This window comes from Micromonas commoda, chromosome 5 (genome assembly GCF_000090985.2).
Source record: "Micromonas commoda chromosome 5, complete sequence".
NCBI lineage: Eukaryota > Viridiplantae > Chlorophyta > Mamiellophyceae > Mamiellales > Mamiellaceae > Micromonas > Micromonas commoda.
This window is the reverse complement of record NC_013042.1, coordinates 125,147-143,104: the sequence shown is the minus strand read 5'-3', so window position 1 is coordinate 143,104 and position 17,958 is coordinate 125,147. Positions and strand designations below refer to the sequence as shown.

At 69.4% G+C, this 17,958-nt stretch overlaps 3 protein-coding genes across 3 annotated transcripts; 2 read left to right on the top strand and 1 right to left on the bottom strand.

The window, feature by feature from the left end:
- Positions 1 to 379: 379 nt before the first annotated feature.
- On the top strand, positions 380 to 3,235 carry MICPUN_100355 (predicted protein; the record flags this gene model as incomplete). Its single annotated transcript, XM_002502335.1, has 1 exon — positions 380 to 3,235. The coding sequence occupies one exon, from the start codon at positions 380 to 382 to the stop codon at positions 3,233 to 3,235; it is 2,856 nt and encodes a 951-aa protein (XP_002502381.1).
- Positions 3,236 to 3,414: 179 nt separating this feature from the next.
- On the bottom strand, positions 3,415 to 4,786 carry MICPUN_58332 (predicted protein; the record flags this gene model as incomplete). The annotated part of the gene is made up of 3 exons (XM_002501961.1): positions 3,415 to 3,421; positions 3,456 to 3,745; positions 3,902 to 4,786. The coding sequence occupies 3 exons, from the start codon at positions 4,784 to 4,786 to the stop codon at positions 3,415 to 3,417; spliced, it is 1,182 nt and encodes a 393-aa protein (XP_002502007.1).
- A 144-nt stretch (positions 4,787 to 4,930) lies between these two features.
- Positions 4,931 to 17,932, top strand: MICPUN_58331 (predicted protein; the record flags this gene model as incomplete). The annotated part of the gene is made up of 1 exon (XM_002502334.1): positions 4,931 to 17,932. One exon carries the CDS (start codon positions 4,931 to 4,933, stop codon positions 17,930 to 17,932), a length of 13,002 nt encoding a protein of 4,333 aa, XP_002502380.1.
- Between the last annotated feature and the right edge of the window lie 26 nt (positions 17,933 to 17,958).

The window sequence follows — 17,958 nt, the reverse complement described above, 5'->3', positions numbered from 1 at the left end:
CATGAGACGGGGCGTTTCGCCGGGGGGGAACTACTGGCTCTGTTTACCTCGAACCGGTGGACACCTGCCGGTCATTGAACAGCCGCGCGGCACGTGGCGCATGCCCTCGTTCGGTCAGCAGGCGCCTCGCGAGCGCGTGCGCGCCCCCGTCGCGCAGCCCTCGCGGTCGTCGTCGCAGGATAAGGAGGCCGGGCTATCGGATGCGGAGCGTTTTTTCAGCTTGCCGAGGTTCGCCTCACCATCGGAAGAGGCCGATGGGGCGGAGTCGAGGACCCCGCTCGGGGCTGCCGACGGCAACAGGATGGCGACCAAGCCCTCGGTCTCGTCGATGTTATCCGCAAAGAGGCTCGAATCGCTACAGCAAGCTCTGACCCGCGCGATGGCCGCGGTGAAGCAACAGGATACGCAGCTGGAGGAGTGCGCGCGAGACAGGGACCGATACGCGCAGTCCCTCTCCGTCGCGGTCGACAGGGCCGCGGCCATGGAGAGGACCACCGAGCTCAACGAATCGGAGATCGTCCCGGGGCTGCGAACTGAGATTGACGAGCTCAAGCTCGAGCTCGAGGGCGTGAAGGAGCGGGAGAGGGCGTCGGTGAAGGCCCGCGAAGCCGACGCCGTCGCCGAGAAGATCCGAGTCGCGAGGGATCGCGCTCGCGTCATGGAGGCTGAGGAGAACGCGGCTTCGTTTCGCGAACGACTCGAGGCCGCCACGCGCGACAACGAGTCCCTCGTCGCCGAAAAGACGTCGCTGGAGACCACCGTCATGTCGCAAGCGTCGCGCATCGATCGGATGCTGACGCAGGCGGAGGCGAGGAAGGGCGCGCTGAGATCGGCCGAGGAATCGCTCGTCGACGCCGCCGACGAGATCGACGAGCTCAGACGTAAACTTGACGAGGCTCTGGCGGACGTTGGGAAGGCGACCGAGCTGGCGCGCGCGAAGGAACGCGAGCGACGCGCGCTGGCGATCCGCGTCGAGGAAGCCGACGAGGCGACGGACCGCGAGACGAGTTCGCTTCGCGAGGAACGCGAGACGCTTCGCGCGAGAGCCGAGGCGGCTGAGCCAAACGCGGCGGATCTGCGAGCGAGGCTGGACGCGAGCGAGGCTGGACGCGACGACGCGATGGGCACGCACCGCGCCGCCGCGGAGGAACTCGCGGCGTCACTCGCGGCGCACGAGGCGACGAGCGCGGAGCTGCGATTAGCGCGTAGCGAACTCGCGGGGACTCGAGAGGAAAAGGACGAGCTCGACCGCCGGGTCGCGGAGCTTCGCGAGACGCACGCGGTGGAAATTTCCAAAGTTCGAACGCTCCTCGAAGCCTCGGAGGCTTCGTCTGGACGCGCGGATGACTCCGGGCGCGCGGTCTCGCCCCAAGACACGGATGGGTGGACCGCCGAGAGAGCTTCCACGGAGAAGGAGCTGGCGTCGTTGAGGGAGGAGCTCGCGTCGTTGAGGGAGGAGCTGGCCAAGGCGGACGACGCGCAGGACGCGGCGATTGAATGGGCGCGATCCGCCGCCAAGGAAGAGGCGGAGGCTGCGTGGGCGGCGCAGGTCGAAGCCTCCTCCGCGAGGGTACGAGCCGCGGAGGAGAAGGCGCGAGCCGCGGGGCTGACGCACGCGGCGGAGCTCGAGGCGGCGAGAGCCGCCGCCGCCGCCGAGAGCGCCGCGTCTTCCTCGTCGGAGAAGGTGACCGAGCTGGAGTCTTCACTCGCCGAAGCTCGCGTGAGTCTGGACCTGGCGCGCGCGGACGCCGAGGCGATGTCGGCGGCCGCCGCGGATCTGGACGCGGAGCTCACGAAGACCAAGGCTTTTCACGCGGAGAACGTGAGGGAGCTGAGAGCCTCCGCCGAGGCTTCCGTCGAGCGGCTGCGAGCCGAGCTCGATCCGCTCAAGAAACGCGCGGAAGACGCGGAGGTTTCGCTGATGACCGCGTCGCACAACGAGCGCAGGCTCAGGGCGCAGCTCAGGGAGGCTGAGGACCGCGGCGCGCGCGCGCTGGCGGACCTGGCGAAGGAGTTGCAGCAGGCCGAGTCGACGGCGGTGGAGCGAATGATGGCGTCGGAACAAAACGCCGCCAAGGCGGATGAAACCAACGCGCGACTCGCGAGGGAGCTGTGGGAATCCAGGCAGAAGTTCGACCGCGAGACCAAGGCGCTGGCGGACGAGCTCGACAAGGCGAGGCGGCGCGCGGCCGAGGCGATACGCGAGAGGCCGATGCGACGACCGGGCGCGCTCACGGGTGACGAATCCGTCAACGAGGCTGTCATCGCCGAGTTGCAACGAGAGCTGGAGGCGGAGATGAAGACGTCCGAAGCGGCCGCCGCGGAGTCCGCGAGGCGCGAGGGAGTCGCTCGGCGCAAGCTCGCCCACCTCGAAGCGCGCGTCGCGGAGGCTAACGCCGCGCTGGTCCAGGCGACAAAGGCCATCGACGAGAAGGACGCCGCGCTCGCAAAGGCTGACGGGCGAATCGTGTCGCTCGAATCCGCGCTTCGCAAGCTGGAGGTGAAGGCTGCGAAATGCGAGGACATCGCCGCCGTGGAACGCGCGGAGAAGGCGGACCTACTCGACGTCCGAGACGCGAAAGAGGCGCTCGCCGCGAGGGTGAGGGCGCTGGAGGGTGACGTCGAGGCGGCGAGGTCTCGCGCCGGATCGGCCGAGAAGGATCTCGCCGACGCCAAGGAGACGATGATCTTCCTCGAGAACGAGGCTCGGGACGCCGCTCGAGACGCGACGGAGGCTCGCGCGGGATGGCAAAGAGCCGAGGCGCTCGCGGGCGACGCGAATTTGCTAAACGCGGAGATTCACAGGCTCAAGCTGGAGCTCAAGGGCGCGAGCGAGAGCCTTCACGAGCGCGAGGCTGAGATTGAGGAGTACTTCCGCTCCATGGATGCGTTCGCGGGGCAGGACAACGAGGCGCAGCGTGTCAAACACCACCAACGCGTCAAGGAGCACAGGGATCAGCTCAAGAAGGAGGTGGCCGCGGGTAAGTCGAGGCTTCGACGCGCGGAGGCTGCGCTTCGACTGATGTGCACAGCCACGGAGACGCAACGCGCCCAGTTGATCAGGGACGCCAGGGCCAAATGCGAGGATTTGGACGTAGCCGGCCGAACCAACAGGCGGCTCAGCTCGTGGGCCGAGGATGAACACGAAACCGGGGATGACGCTAACGGCGCGGCGGATGAGACGTGGGAGGCGACCGTCGCGTTCCTCGCGCACCTCAAGCTTCCCGTCGAATAGGCGTCGATGAAAGAGTCTACTACCTTCGTACATTTACGCCGCGCGATCCGTGTCTTCTCTTGGCGGGGCGGCCTTCTTTCCGCGTTCCCCCTTGCTTCCGCCCCTGACGCCGCGATCTCCTTGCTTTTTGCTCGCCATTCGCGGCACGTACTCGGTACCCCAGTATAAAAACTCGCGCTTCACGTCCTCGTATTTGGCTTTCAACGTCGTCTCGTTGCACATGACGATGAGGTCCGTCCTCGCGGGCCACGCGTCTTTGTTGCGCCTGAATATTTCGCGGATCCGCCGCTTCACGAGGTTCCTGTCCACCGCGCGCTTCACGAACTTCTTGGGAACCTTGATCCCTATGCGAGTGCAGTCCACGTCTTTCAACCCCTCGTTGCTGCAGTACTTTATGCGCATGAGCTTGCCGTTGAAGTTGTTACCCTGTTGGTTCATGACTCGCTGAAAGTCGCGTTGGGACTTGATTCGCTCGCGGGGGCGGAAAACTTCACCGGATATGCTCTCGTGCTGCGTTTGTTTGACCGGAGCGGAGTTGGATGAACGTCAGTCAGTGCACGCACGTGATGCGGTGGGGTGACGTGTGACGTGTGACGTGCAGGGAGGCGGGTGAAAAGTCGGGTCCGGGTGAAAAGTCGCTTCCATCATTAAACGCTCGGCGCCAACCGAGACGAAACTGTTTTCTTCGATCACGGGGGTGTTCCCCATGGAACCAAGTGTTGTTTCAGGCTGGTGCCAGTATTGGTTAATCACGCGGAAAGCGAAGACCGTGGTGTGGAGCGCGAATGCAAACGCATCGCAGCCGCCTCTCGCGTCGAACGGAGCGGGTCGAACGGTCCGCTGCTGACTCACCTTTTGCCTCTCGCGCTTCTTCTTGGCGCGAATCTGCCCCTCCAGCACCGAGCGCTTGTGATACTCCTTGCGCTGCTCCGGGGTCATCACCAGCAGCTCCGTGTGGGTCATCTTCACGAACTTGTCACCTCCCAACGCCGGGCCGTCGTGGTCGTCGTCGAAGCCCTCGTCGTCCTCCACCTCGTCTTCGTCCTCGTCCCAGTCGTCCTCCTTGTTCGCTGAGGATCCCCGGGGCTCCGCCACGGCCCGCGTCGCGGTGAGGTTCCGCGCGCGCCAGCTCGTCGTCCACGCGACGACTCGAGCGCGCCGATGCGCCGGGACGGCGGCTGACGTCGGGTGGACCGGCGCGTGCGCGAACGCGCGAGAGCGGTGGAGGCACGTCGCTGGGTTAAACGCCGCCGACAATTGAGCGCATCCGAGCGAGAGGGATGCCATGCTCGTGCCCAACGCGTCGCCGCGGTGACGCGCGACGACGGGCGGTTTTAGAACTCTGCTTCGAGCTGCCGCCGCCACGGCCGAGGTCAGCGAACGCCGGAGCGACGTCGTCTGTCGCGTGGGGGCGACCTCGGCAGGTGCCCTCTGAACCGTGCGGGTGGCACCGTCGAGATTTTCCCGTCTCGAGCAGCTGCGGCGAGCTGCGCGCCATACTTCTCGGTTGGACCAAACTTTCATGCGACAGCTGTGCCCGTCCACCGTCATATCTAGCCGCGCGTGGCGTCAGCCGGACCTAGCCGGCGACGCGCGTGTGTAGCAGGACGCGCTAGGGCGGGTTTCATCCCCCCGGGGGCATCAAAGCCCCGCGATAGGACCGACAGGTCAGGAGGCGATGCGTGAAATTTGAATATGGTCGAGTTCAGGCAGAATCTGGAGAGTGGCCCGACAGGGTCCGGCAGGCCTCGGCCGGGGCATCCAAGGCCCCAGCCGATCCTGAAACCCAGCCGGTGGACGTTCTCGTGCTGTACTCCCGCCATGTCCCCACCGACGCCGGAGGATGAGCCCCCCGTCGAGGCCACGACCCCGACGCCGTCGCCGCCCGCGTCGTCAACAACGGCCGCGGCGGTGGATGAGACCCCACCGAACGCGGCTACTTCGCCGACGGACGCTGCGACGCGCGCGGCGTACCTCGCCGCCGCGGACTTCGACGAGGACGTCCCTCTCCCGGGCGAGATCCTCACGCGGGAGGAGCTCGAGTTCTACTCCGACGTGCGCGAGGACGCGCCCGCGTCGCCGGGCGACATGCTCGCCGGCCTCCCCTCGTGGCTCGACGACGACGACGACGAAGAAGAAGAATGGGTGGGCACCGAGCCGGCGGCGACGTATCGCGACGTCGGGGAGGAACCGGCGCGCGCGGACGACGCGGACGGTGAGTCACCGGACGCCGAGGGGGGTGCCGACCTAAACGACGACGACGACGTCGCCGACGTGAGCGTCGCGGAACTCCTCGACTCCGAGTCGGACCCGGCTTTCGCCTTTCGGCCCTCCGGCGTTTCGATACCGACGTTTCGCGGCGTCCTCTACGGCAACTACGCGAGCTACGTGGGGGACGACGAGACGTTGGGGGAGTCGTCGTCGTTCGAGGTTGAGCGCGAGGTTGAGCGCGAGGTTGGGGAGGCGCGGGATGCCGGTCGGAACGGCTCCTCGACGAGTGACGCCCTCGACGACGTCGACGACTCATCGGAACGGGGCGCGGCGGCGGCGGTGGCCGAGCTCTGGTCGGACGTGCGCGACGCGCGAGCCGCAAGGGACGCGCGCGTGAGCGACATGCGTGCGTTCCTGCGGCGCGTCCGCGCGGGGGACGACGGCGTGGACAGGCGAGTGAAGTTTCCGCCGAGCCCCGAGCCCGGAGCTACGTCGGAACCGGAGCCGCGAGCAGACGCGGTCGACGGGGCTACCACCCGGGAACAGTCGCCGCCGTCACCCGGTCCGGCGCGGGTCGCCGCGGTGAGCCCGAGGATGCGCACGATGCGCGCGCTGAAGGACCGCGACTGGTCGCCGATGCTCCCGTCCACCCGCGTGGGGCTCCAGCGCCTAGTCGACGGCGACGCCGCCGTCGTCCGAGCTTTCGAAGGAGAAGAATTAGAAAAAGGAGAAGAAGGAGAAGAAGGAGAAGAAGGAGAAGAAGGAGAACGAGGAGAGAAGGATGCGGGGAATCGCCCGCCGTTTTCGTCCGATCGATCCGCGGTCGTCGCGTCCGCCTCCGAGCTTCGCGTCGCTCTGGGCTTACCCGCGCGTGGAAAGCCGCGTAGGGAGCCGACGCCGCGAAGAAGCTCGGAAACGGTAAAAAAAACGGTTGGTCAGAAACCGCCGCACGCGTCGCGATACGCGTTTGGGAGCTCCGTCGAGACCGGTCGGGGCGGCGCGCTGGCCGCGGTGGCGGAGGAGGCTGCCCTGCGCGACGACGCGGACGCGACCGCCGACTTTCTCAGGCGGGGTCAGCGCTGGCCCCGATCGAGGCTCCCGGCGCCCGAGGCGCGTTCGGCGATTCGAGCTGGCGCCGATGAGAGACGCGAGGCGCGCCTTTTGGAGCGACGGCGGGCGTGGGGAGCGCGCGGGCGGCGGGAGGAGGGGCGCGTCAACGCCGAGGCGAGCCGAACGGCGGCGACGGAAGAGGAGGCGACGGCCCCCGTCCAGAGGGGATTACGCGAGAGGAGAGCGGACGAGGCCAACCGGGAAAAACGAGGCCAACCGGCGCCCGCGGGCAAGCGCATCGTGGTTGGGGACGAGTCGGACGAGGATGAAAACAAAAACGCGCGGGAGTTCCTCGTCGTGGAAGAAGACGACGAGCCGTCGCCGCCGCTCGTGCTCTATCCACGCACTACCAGCACGGGGGCTCAGTGCGACGCGCGACCAACCGGAGCTGACACCGCAGTGCAGGTTCGCATGGACGCCGACGAGGACTCCGTCGAACCAAGGGTGGTGCTTCGCATCAACGTCGTGGACGACCGACCCATCGACGAGCCGCTCGACGTGACGAAAACGGCGGGCGGTGAGGTTAAAGCCGCGTTCGAGACGTTGGGGTACTACTCGGCGGCTGGGGTTGAATCGGCGGATGCGCAGATCCAAACCATGGGCAGGGAGGAACTCAGGGCGCACGGCAGGCTTCACGTCGACGTGGCCGACGCCGCCGGCGCCCTCAGGTCGGGTGAGTTCCCGGATGAAAACGAAGACGCGCCGACGAACCCGCTGGTGACCAAGTTGCAGTTGCAGCTGAGGGCGGTTGGCGTCCTGGTCGGGGCGCAACGCGCAAAGCACGGGCGACGGCTCGCCGCGCTTCGCGAGCGATACGTCGAGGTGTGCCTAGGCCTGAGGGAGCAGGACAGGCTCCTGGCGTTCTCCGAGGCTGCGGAGAAGATCCGGAGGGAACGGGAGGCGGCGGCGCGACGAAGACGGCGCGGCGCGACGGAGCGATGGCGCCCCCCGGGAGGCGGCGTCTTCCTCGACGCCCGCCAACCCGGCAGCCGCAACGTCCACGTCCAATCCAGGGGAGCCGCGTGGACCGTCGACCCCGAAACCCGCGGCGACGGCCAATCGCGAGACGACCCGTGGCAGGGTAGCAGGTTCAAGCGGGAGATGCTCGCGTCGCTCGCGCGGAAACTGCTGATGAAGTGCGCCCTGGGCGCGTTCGCCGCCGCCGCAGCCGAGAGGCGGGGCGTGGAGGCGTACGTTCGAAGGGTCTGGTCGCGGAATCGCGCGCCGGCGGTTCGCGTCGCGTTTGAAACGTTACGAAACGTCGCGGCGAGGGTGCGACAGCTGTGCGACGTCGCCGACGACGCCGTTGAGCTGCGCTTGCGCAAGCGGTGCGCCGACGCGTGTGCGATGTGGTCAAAGTCTGCGGCTGCTTCAAAGTCGGAGAGAAAATCGGTCGAGTTGGCGCGGGCGCATCGCGACCGGCGCGCGCTCAACGCGGCTGTCGCGCAGTGGCGCAGGCTCCCGCTGATGACCGAATTCGACACGCACATGGGTTCGCTCGCGGGAAGCTTTCGCCAGCGAAAGTTGGGCGTCACGACGTTTCACGCGTGGAGACTCTTCGCCAGTCGCGAGGCGTATAAGAAATTGAAGCTCGAAGCGGCGATGCCCGGCGAGCCAAAGGAGACTACCGCCGCCAAGGCTCGCCTCGACGCGGCGCGCAAGCCCAGCGAGGTCAAGGCACGCGCTAACGAGGTTGGTGAAGAGTTGAGACTCGAGTTTATCGGCAGTCGCCGCCGCGTCGCGGGCGCGGAGGCTGCGGCGGCGCTCAAAAAAACCGACGGTTGGCTTCGATTCCGAGCGACGGAGGCTGACTGCCGTTGGGTATCTCTCGCTTCGCCGCACATGCGCAGGTTTCGTCGTTTGGCGGTTGACGAGATCAAGGACGAGGAGGAGGGGTACAAGGGCACCAGCGCGGCCATTCAGAGAACCAGAGAGGCGCTCGAGCACCTGCGAAAGGTGCGAAGGAACGGCTCGGGCATCCAAGTCGAGGACGAGTTTGAAGAGACGGAGTTACTCGAGGCGGCGAGGAAACGGGCGGCGGCGATGCGAGTTTTCGACGCGCCGGGTGCCAGAAAACTGGGCGGGGCGGCCGATTCCGACGCGCCCGACGTTCCTCCGTCGCCCGCCCTGGACCCCTCCGACGTGTCGCGCGTGAAACTCGCGGCGGCGACGGACGAAACCGCCGTCAAGGCTCGCGAGCTCGCGCGAGAAGCAGCCGCAGACGCCGACCGCCTCGCCAAAGATTCCGAGGCGAAGGTATCAGCCGCAAAGGCTGCGCAAAAACGCGCGGGCCAGGCGGCGGATGCCGTCGCCGCCGCGCGGCTCGATCGCGCGCGACGCGTGCCCCCGTCCTCCGTCGATTCGTCCGAACCCTCGCGCGACGCGGACTCGGAGGCTGCGTTTGCGGCGGCGGCGGCGAAGGCGGAACACCTCGCCGACGCCGCAGCTTCCGCCGCCGCGGATGCCACTCGCGAGGCTATCGCCGCCGAGGCTAACGCCGCCGCCGCCAAGGCTGTCGCCACATCGGCCGCGGGCATGTCGCAGGTGGCCGACGCGGTCGCGCTGGAGGTTCACGACGCTCGCGCCAGGGCCGACGCGTCGAGCGTTCGAGCGAAAGAGGCTCTCGCGAGGGTGGCAAAGGCTAGGGCGGGCGCGGCTCGACAGCGAGAACTCGCGGAGGACGCTTCGAGAAACATGTCCGCAGATCCCGATACCGTGTCGGAGATTCGCGGACAGGCGGACTCGTCCACCGCGCAGGCGATCGCTCTGGAGCGCGACGCGGCGCTCGCGCGCGCGGAGGCTGACGCGCACGAGAAGACCGCGACGTCGGCGATTGAACGAAGAGACGCGCTCGCTTCGGCGGCGGAGGGATTGGAATCGGCGGCTCGGGCTTTTCGGGCGACCCGAAAACGGCGCGACGACGCGTACAAACGCGCACAAACAGCCGACGCGCTCTCCGCGGAAGCCGTCGCGACCGCACGCGCCGCGCAAGCGCTCGAGAACTTCTGGGCTAAACGGTTGGAGCGCGCCGAACGCGACGTCGAAAGTTCGAAACTTTCCGAGGAAGCCGCTGCACGAAACCACCGTGACGAGAGACTTTCCTTCACGCGGCGCGAGGCGAAGCGGCTACGCGCCGAGGCTGAAGCCGCCGAGGAGGCCAAGCTCGCCGCCATGGCCGCCGCGGATGCCGCGGAGAAGACCGCGGGGGACACCGCTCGAGCCGCGGCGGACGAGGCGGCGGCGGCGAGGGAGTCGGCGTTGGCGGCGGAGGCTCTCGCCGCGGCGTCGGCGGCGGAGCTCGAGGCGGCGAGACAAAAAGTGGACACCCTGCGCCGGCGCGCCGATGCCGCGGAACGATCCGCGCGGGTCCACGTCGAGCTCGCCGCCGAGGCTGCCGCGTACGGCCGCGAGCTCAACTCCGATCCGGCCTTCAGGGCGCGAAAGGCGGAGGCTTTCGCCGCCGCGGTGGTGGAGGCTGAGAATTTCCTTCGCGACGCCGAGCTTAAAAAGCTTCGGGCGATTGCCGAAGCGAAAGAGGTCAAGGCGGCTGCCGACGCCGCCGAACGAACCGCCGCGGGCGTCGCCACCGCGGAGATCGAGCGTTCGCTCGAGTTTCGCGCCATCGCGGACGATGCGCAGAGGAAACACCTCGAGGTTTCGGCGTCCGCGGCTGACGCCGAATCCGAGGTTGCGAGGTTGGATTTGGCCGACGACCCGGTGGCGTTGCACCGCGACTTGGGCCAGCTCGCGAGGGAGGAACGCACGCGCGCAGAGTCCCAACTCGCCGCGGCGACCGTGGCCGCCGAACGGCGCGCCGAGGAGTGCGGGGAATTCGAGGCCAAGTCGGTCAACGCGCGCGAGGAGCTTCGATCCGTCGCCGCCGCCGCGGAGACGGCGCCGGCGGAGATGACGGCGGTCGCCGCCGCCGTGCACGAGCTCCTCTCGGCGGTGGGGGCGGATGCGAAACGCTCGCACGGACTCGCGGACGCCGAACGCGCCGACGCGTACCTGCTCGCATCCGTCGCGAGGTGGCGCGAGGAGGCTGCGCGCCTCGCCACCGAGCGTTCGCGGGTCGAGGTCGCCGCCGGCGCCGCCAGGGATCGGGAAGCGTTCGCCGCATCCGCCGCGAGAATCGCAATCGCCGAGAATAACACCGCAAATCCGGATGTGGAAAAGGCGACGGCCGAGGTGGCGACGCACGCCGACGCCGTGCGCAGGCTTGAGGCACGCCGCGAGTCGCTCGTGCGCGACGCGAGCGACGCCCTGCGGGTGGCGGCCGCCGCGGAGGCTCGCCTGGCCGCGACGGACCACGACAGAAAACTCGCCGTCGACGCGGCTTCGGCTGCGGCGAACGAACGGTCCGCGGCGTCGCGCGCGCTCGTCGCGAGGGTGGCAAGCGCCCTTCGCGCGGGCGCCGCGGTGGAGCGCGCGAGCGCGGCGGCGACCGAGCGCGAGGCTGAACGATGCGCGATGGCCGCGGCGGACGATTCTCGACGCAAGTCCGTCGCGTTTACCAAAGCCGCCGAGGCGCGAACCGCGAAGGAAGCGATCGCGAGGGAGGCGCGGGAACGCGCGGAAAAGGCGCGGCGCGAGCGCGAAGCTGCCGTCGCCGAGGCGCGCCGGCGCGTCGAGCGCGCCCGGGCGGCCGCGGCGGACGAGGCCAGGGCCGTCGCCGAGTACGAGGAGGAGGCTGCGAAGGAACGGGCAGAGTTGGAAGCGACGCGCGCGAGAGAGCTCGCGGCGAGGGCGAGGGCGGAGCGGGAGGCGTTCGCCGCTCGCGCGCAAAAGGATGCCGCTTCGGCCGCTTTGGCCGAGCTTCGACGCGCGGAGGAGGCGGCAGCTCGTGAGGCTGACGCCGCGGCGGCTGACGCGAAAAGGCGCGGCGAGCGCGAGCGGAGAGCCGCGGAGAGGCGCGAAATGGTCGCGACCCGCGAGCACGAAATCGCCGAGGATGAAAAGGACAGAGCCGCCGCCATACGAATCGACGCCGCGGAGCGCGAAGCGGAGGATCGCTTACTCGCCGCCAAGCGAACCGCGCAGGAGGCGGAGCGCATGCGCGTCGCCGCTTTAGAGGCGGAGACGCGGGCGGCAAAGGAGGCGGAGGAGGCTGCCGCGGCTCTAGCCGCCGCCGAGGCGAGGAACGTGCGCTTCGTCGCCGTCGTCGAGGCGGATGCGCGTGAAAAATTGACGCGGGTGGAGCTACGCGAGAAGCGCGAGCTGGCCGCGATTCGCGTCGCCGAGGCGGAGGCGCGCGCGAACGCCGCCGTCGCGCGGGCCAGGGAGAAGAGGGAGAGCGCAGAGATGGCCGCGGAGCGAGCCGCGCGCGCCGAGTCGCAGAGGGAGGAGTTGGCCCTCGCCGCCGCCGAAGCGGCGAAAGCGGCAGAGGCGCTCTCAGCCGCCGAGGACACGCCGCGCCGCGGGGACGTCGTGGAGGCTGCGGCCGCCGCGGAGATGGCGGAGGCGGAGGTGGAGGCGATCGCGAGCCAGGTCTCTATCGCGGAATCGCCGACGACCGCGGCGGCGGCGGCGGAGGCTCTCGACCGCGCCAAGGCGAGAGCCGCCGTCGCCAGGTCCGACGCGAAGCGACTCGCCGAAGCGTTCGAGTCGGCCGTCTCGACGCCGCCCGCGCCGGAGCTGGAATCCGCGCGTCAGCGCGCGTTGGACGCCGCGGGCGCCGCGGAGAGGGCCGCCGCCGCCGCCGTCAAGCTCGCAGACGAGCGCAGACGAGCCGCGGAGGAGGCGGCGTCGGCGGAGGAGGCGGCGTCGCGAGCGGACGCCGCCAGAGCCGACGCCGAGGCTGCGTCCGCGTCCGCGATCGCCGAGGAGTTCGCGACGGTCAAGAAGCAGTGCGACCGCGTCCTCGAACACCTCAAGGCGCAACACGCGGCGGACGTCGAGGAGGCTGAGGCTGAGGCTTCGCGGTGGCATCGGGCGGAGCTGGAAGAGACGGCGGCGGCGACGGCGGCGGAGGCTGACGCCGCCGCAGCCGCCGAGCTCGAATCCTCCCTCGCGTCCGCGCGGAAAGACGCCGACGACCGCGAGAAGACCTCGCGCGAGCACGCGGTGTTCGCCAAGTTTGCGTCCGCGGCGAAGAGGGAGGAGGAGCGCGCCGCGACTGACGCGGAGAAAGCCGCGAAGGAAGCCGCGGCGGAGGCGCTCGCCGAGGCTAAAGCGACGCACGCCGATCACGTCAATCGCGCCGTCGCCGAGGCTTCCGAGGCTTTACGCGAGGCCAAGGCGGAGCTCGTCGCCCTGGGCGAGGCTGCGCGCACCCGCTCGAGGGATGCGATGGACGAACAGGGCGCGGAGGAACTTCGTATGGCGCGGGACCGCGCCAGAGTTCGGTTGGAAGTCGCGAAGGTCGCCGCCGAGGCTAAACTGCAGCGAGCCAGGCAAACCGCGGATGCGGAATTTGAAGAGGCGCAAAGGCGCGCCAGGGAGGAGATGGACGCGGCGATCGCCGCCGCCCGCGCCGACGCCGCGGAAAAGGCCGAGAAGCGACGCGAGGCTGAGGAGGAACGACGAGCCGCGAGCGTCGCCGCCGCCGTGGCTCGCAAACGTTCGGCGAGGATAGCCGCGTCGGCGGAGACGGAGTCGGAAGAGATTCGACGCAAACGCGCCGAAACCGAAGCTCGAGCCGCCAAAGCCGCGCAGGTTCTCTTCGAGAAACGCGTCGTCGCCGATTCCGCGGCGATGCGGGCGAAAAAGGCGGAGGATGCCGTCGCCAACGCGCAGAGCAGCGCGATCAAATCAACCGCCGCCGTGGCGTCCGCGAGGGCGACTCGAGACGCCGAGGACGAAGCCGCGTTGGAGCGCGATAGGGCGCTCAGAGCCGCGAACGAGATGCGCGAGTGGCGTGCCAAGGCGACCGCCGCGACGGAGACGGCGAAGCGCGAACGCGAACGAGCGGAGAGGGCGATCGCGCGCGAGGCCAAGGCTCGCGAGCGAGCGGACCGCGCGGCGGCCAAGGAGAAGAAAAAGGTCGCCGCCCTCGAGGCGCGAGCCGTCGCCGCGGAAAAAGCCGCCGCGGCGACGGAGGCGCAAATCAAGCGCCGGGTCAAGGAACGCGTCGCCCGGGACGCCGAGGCTACCGCCCAGGCCGCCGCGAAAGCCGCGGCGGAAGAGGCTGAGCGACGCGCGAGGGAGGAAGCCGACGAGAAGGAGAGAGCCGCCGCCGCGGAAAAGGAAAAGGAGGAGAAGGACGCCGCCGCGCGAGAGGCGGACAAGACCGCCGCGCTCGCCGCCGCCGCCGCCGCCGCCGAGGCCACGTACGAAGCGCGCGAGCGCGCCGCCGTCGCCGCCGCCGAGGCCAAGGCTAAGCGCGAGGCTGCGGAATCGGCTGAAAAGTACGTGGCTCTCGCGCTCGCCGAAGCATCCGCCGCCGCCGAGCTCGCCCGCGGCCGCGCCGTGAGACTCGCGGAGACGGCCGCGGCCGCCGAGCGCGCGCGGCTCGAGGTGGAACGCGAGGATGCCCTCGTTCGGGAGCGCGCGGCGACGGCGAGGGCGAACGCCGCGGCCGCGCGGGAGCTCGAGGCTGAGGCGACGGCGGCGGCGGAGCGAGCGACCTTGGAAGCCGCCGTCGAGGCGGCGAAGGAGGAGGCGGCGGCGATTCTCGCGAGGGAACGCGCCGCCGAGGCTGAGAAACGCGCGCTGTGGGAGGAAGCCGAGGCTGCGCGCGCGCAGTCCGTGTACGAGGCTGAGATGGACGCCGCGAGGGCGGCGGAGGAGCGCGCGCAGGCTGCCATGGACGAGCTCAACGCCGCGGTGGCAAGAGCCGCCGAGGACGCGGACAACGAGCGACGTCTCGCCGAAACCGCCGCGTCTGAGAAGGCCGAGGCTGAGCGCATCGCGCAGCAGGAGGAGCTGCGCAGGCTCCACGTCATGACCGAGGCTGCGGAGCGTCTGCGCGAGCTCGAGGCGCGCGCCGCCGAGGCTGACGCCGCCGCGGAGGAGGAAGCCGGGAGGCTGGCGGCGGCGGAGGCGCGAGCCGAGAGGGCCGAGGAGGCGCTTCGCGTCGCCAACGAAAAGGTGGAGGAGGCGGCGCGAGCCGCGGCGAACGGCGCGATCGTCGCGAGGGCCATGGCGTCGTCGTCAGGGGGAAGCGCCGGATGGATCGCCGGATGGACCGCGCTTCCCGCGCCGCCCGACGGCGTCGGCGACGTCCTCGAGGCTCCTTCAATACCGGGGGCGATGCCGATGGGATCGTTCCACCCCGGCCGCCGGTTCCCACCCCGTCAGCCCACCGCGTCGGCGCGTCGCGTCGCGGAGGCGCGCGTCGCGTTCTCCGGCCGGCGAAGGGCAGCCGTTACAGCCGTTACAGTCAAGGACGACGCGTCACCGGGTCAGAAGCGCAAGGCTCGCGCCGTCGAGGACATCGACGACGACGACTTGGAACCCGCGACGTCGATCGCGCCGTCGCCGCCGCGGCTCACCCCGGAAGAGGAAGCCGAGCTGAAGGAGAGGCGGGTGAGGGACGCTCGGGCGAGGGCGGCGCGGCGCGTTCGAGCGGTGCGCAGAGCCGCGGCGGCGTCCGGCGCGGCGGGAGACGCAGGGGGAACCGTCACAGCCGTTACAGGAACCGTCACAGGAACCGTTACGGGTTGGCGGCCGCGTTGGGAGACGCCGACGACGAAACACTCGATCAAGTTTCGCGACACGAGCGCCGAATCCGTCGTCGCCGTTCGATCGGCCACCGCGGACATGAACCGCGCCGCGGCTAGGTTTAAGAACCAAAACGGAGGAGCCGCGAAGGTCACGACCGCGTCGTCCCCGAGACTCGTCACCGCCGAACGCGGCGAACGGCGGTCGAGAGGGACGGGGGCGTTTGGAGTCACCCGAGGGCGGCATGTCAAACCGAGGGCGGTCATGGCGCACGTCCGCGTGCGAAACTGGGCGTCGCCGAGTGCGCCGAACACGACGACGGACCGTCGACGCGGCGAGGGCGAGGGCGATCAAAGTTCGGGTAAGCGGCGCAGGGTGAACGCCGCCCGCGCGTCCACCTTGAACGTCGCGTCGCGGGTCTTTGAACGCGTGTTTGACCGCGTGTACCGAGAGATGGGCGGCGGCGCGGAAACGGACGCGCACGACGGGGTTCGATCCGGCGACCTCCCGCACGGCGAGAAAGGTAAAGACCGACTCGACGACGACGACGACGACGACGAGTCGATGTTTTCGGTTAACCTCGACGCGACGCCCATCGCCGGCGTGGAGTACTCCTCCCCAACCCTGACCCTAAACCCTAAACCATCATCGCTGGACGCCGCCGCCGCTCGCCTGCACCGGGCGCACCGGCTGGCGGCGGCGCTCGGCGCGTTGCGTTCGAACGTCGCGCGTTCAAAGCGAGCGGATGAGGTTGAGCTCACAGTCGTCCCCGCGCTTCGTATACGGCGTTTCATGCGCGCGTTCGAGAAGGGGGTCGCGTCCGCCAAGGCGACGCGGATGGCGGAGGAGGAGGCCCGGCTGAGCGCGGCTGAACGCCACGCGTTGGAGCGGGCCCGCTCGTTCGCGCGGCGCCATCGCGGGGGTAGGACGCTGAAGGCGTGGGCGATGGTCGCTAAAGCGTCTAAAAAGGCTGGCGAGCGTCTTAAACGGCTGGCGTTGAACGCGCTGGCCAATCGCGCGCTTCGGAAACGTTTCGAGAAGCAACTGGTGACGTCCATGCGGCAACGCCTGCGCCGCGATCGGACCCCGTCCGCGCTCTTCCGACGGTGGTGCGCCCGCGCGCGACGCAGGGCGCTGCTCCGCCGCGTGCTGAAGTTTGCGATCAAACGGCGACGAGCGTTCCAGTCGCGCCGGGGCTGGCACGCCACCCCGCTCACGGTTTATGCGAAAAAAATACTGCGTCGGTGGCGTCAGCGCGCGGGGACGCTCCGGAGGGAAAGAATTGAGAGGCGTGCGACGTGGCGCGCGACAACCGCTCGTAAGTTGTCGCTGCTGCTGCGCGCGTTCGGCGCGTGGACGCGCGCGAGGGAAGACGCGGTCGAGATTCGCCGTGAAGTTTCGATTTTTTTCACCGCGTTTTTGGGATGGCGTAGCGAGGCGAAGCGGCGTATCGCGACGCGGCGAAGTTTGAGGGAGCGTCGCATCGCGCGGCTGGCGGAACTCGCGGTGCGCGCGTGGCGGGGCTGGCGCGCCCGCGTCGTTCAAATCCGCGCGGCTGGCGCGATGCGATTGAGAGCGACGATTCGGTTCATCGGTCCGACGTTTACGGCGTGGCGCATCGTCGCGCTCGCCGGCGCCAGGCGCCGCGTCGTGGAAGCGATGAGAATCGACGCGGCACGCAGGCACGCGATGTGGCGGGCGTGGCGGGCGTGGTGCCTGGGGCCGGCGCTCGCGGCGTTCACCGCCGGCGCACCCACACCCGCGCCGCCGGTTCACGACGACGTTAACACCGGGGCCGGTGACTCACCCAACACCGGGGCCGGTGACTCACCACCCGGTGACGCGTCGGTCGCGGTGGAGCGGCGACGAGACGCGCCGGCGGACGACTACTTCGCGGTGACTCGCCCGGCATCGTCGCCCCTCGCGCCACCGCGATCGCCCTCGAGGCACGCACGCGCGCCGGGGCCCGGGGGGACGACTTCTTCCCCTCGCGCTACTAAACCCTCCGTTCGTGATTTGATCGCTTCGTCGGCGGCGGCGCGCGCGGTGAAGACGCGCGCGGCGTTCGCGACGTGGCGGCGCGCGCGGATGGAGCGTTTCGAAAGGAGAAGGAGCGTCCTCGCCGTCGTCGCCGCCGAAGAGCCCGGGGACGCCGCGAACGACGAGCGCCGCGACGAAGAGGCTACCCGCGTTACAGGCTACCCTCGTCGAAGCAGCATCCCGTTCTTCGACAGGAGGCGCGCCGCGAATAGCCTCGTCGTCGCGGAAGAAGAACCCGAGGATGGGGATGGGGAGGAAGGGGTCGAAGATGGGGACGAAGATGGGGAGGAAAGGGTGTCGGTCTCGCCGAGAATCGAACCCGCGCCGTCGGATTCCGCGTTGGACGACCCACCGCGGTCCCACGCCGCGGCGTTGGACGACTTACCGCGCGGTCCACCAACCTGGCGCGACGCGGAGCGCGAGCTTCGTGAAGCGTCGGACGCGCTCGTCGGCTCACACGCGCGGCCGTACCCGAGGGACGACCCGGGCGGTACCTCTCGGGACTGGTTCCTCGCCGAGGACAGGTCGAGGGCTGTTTTGTTAGCTGAACGGGCTCGCGCCGCTACAATGGAGGCAAATAGAATCCCGGCGTACGCGGCGGCGGACCCCGAGGTTGTGACCGGGGCGGTGAGGGAGCTTCGTGCGTCGGGTCGATGGAGGGATCCGAGGACGCTGACGCACGGGTCCTCGCCGGGAGGGCGGGGGCGAGGGCGCGGCGGGAGGTCGTGGCGGTGAGTTATCGATGGGTACATCAATAGTCT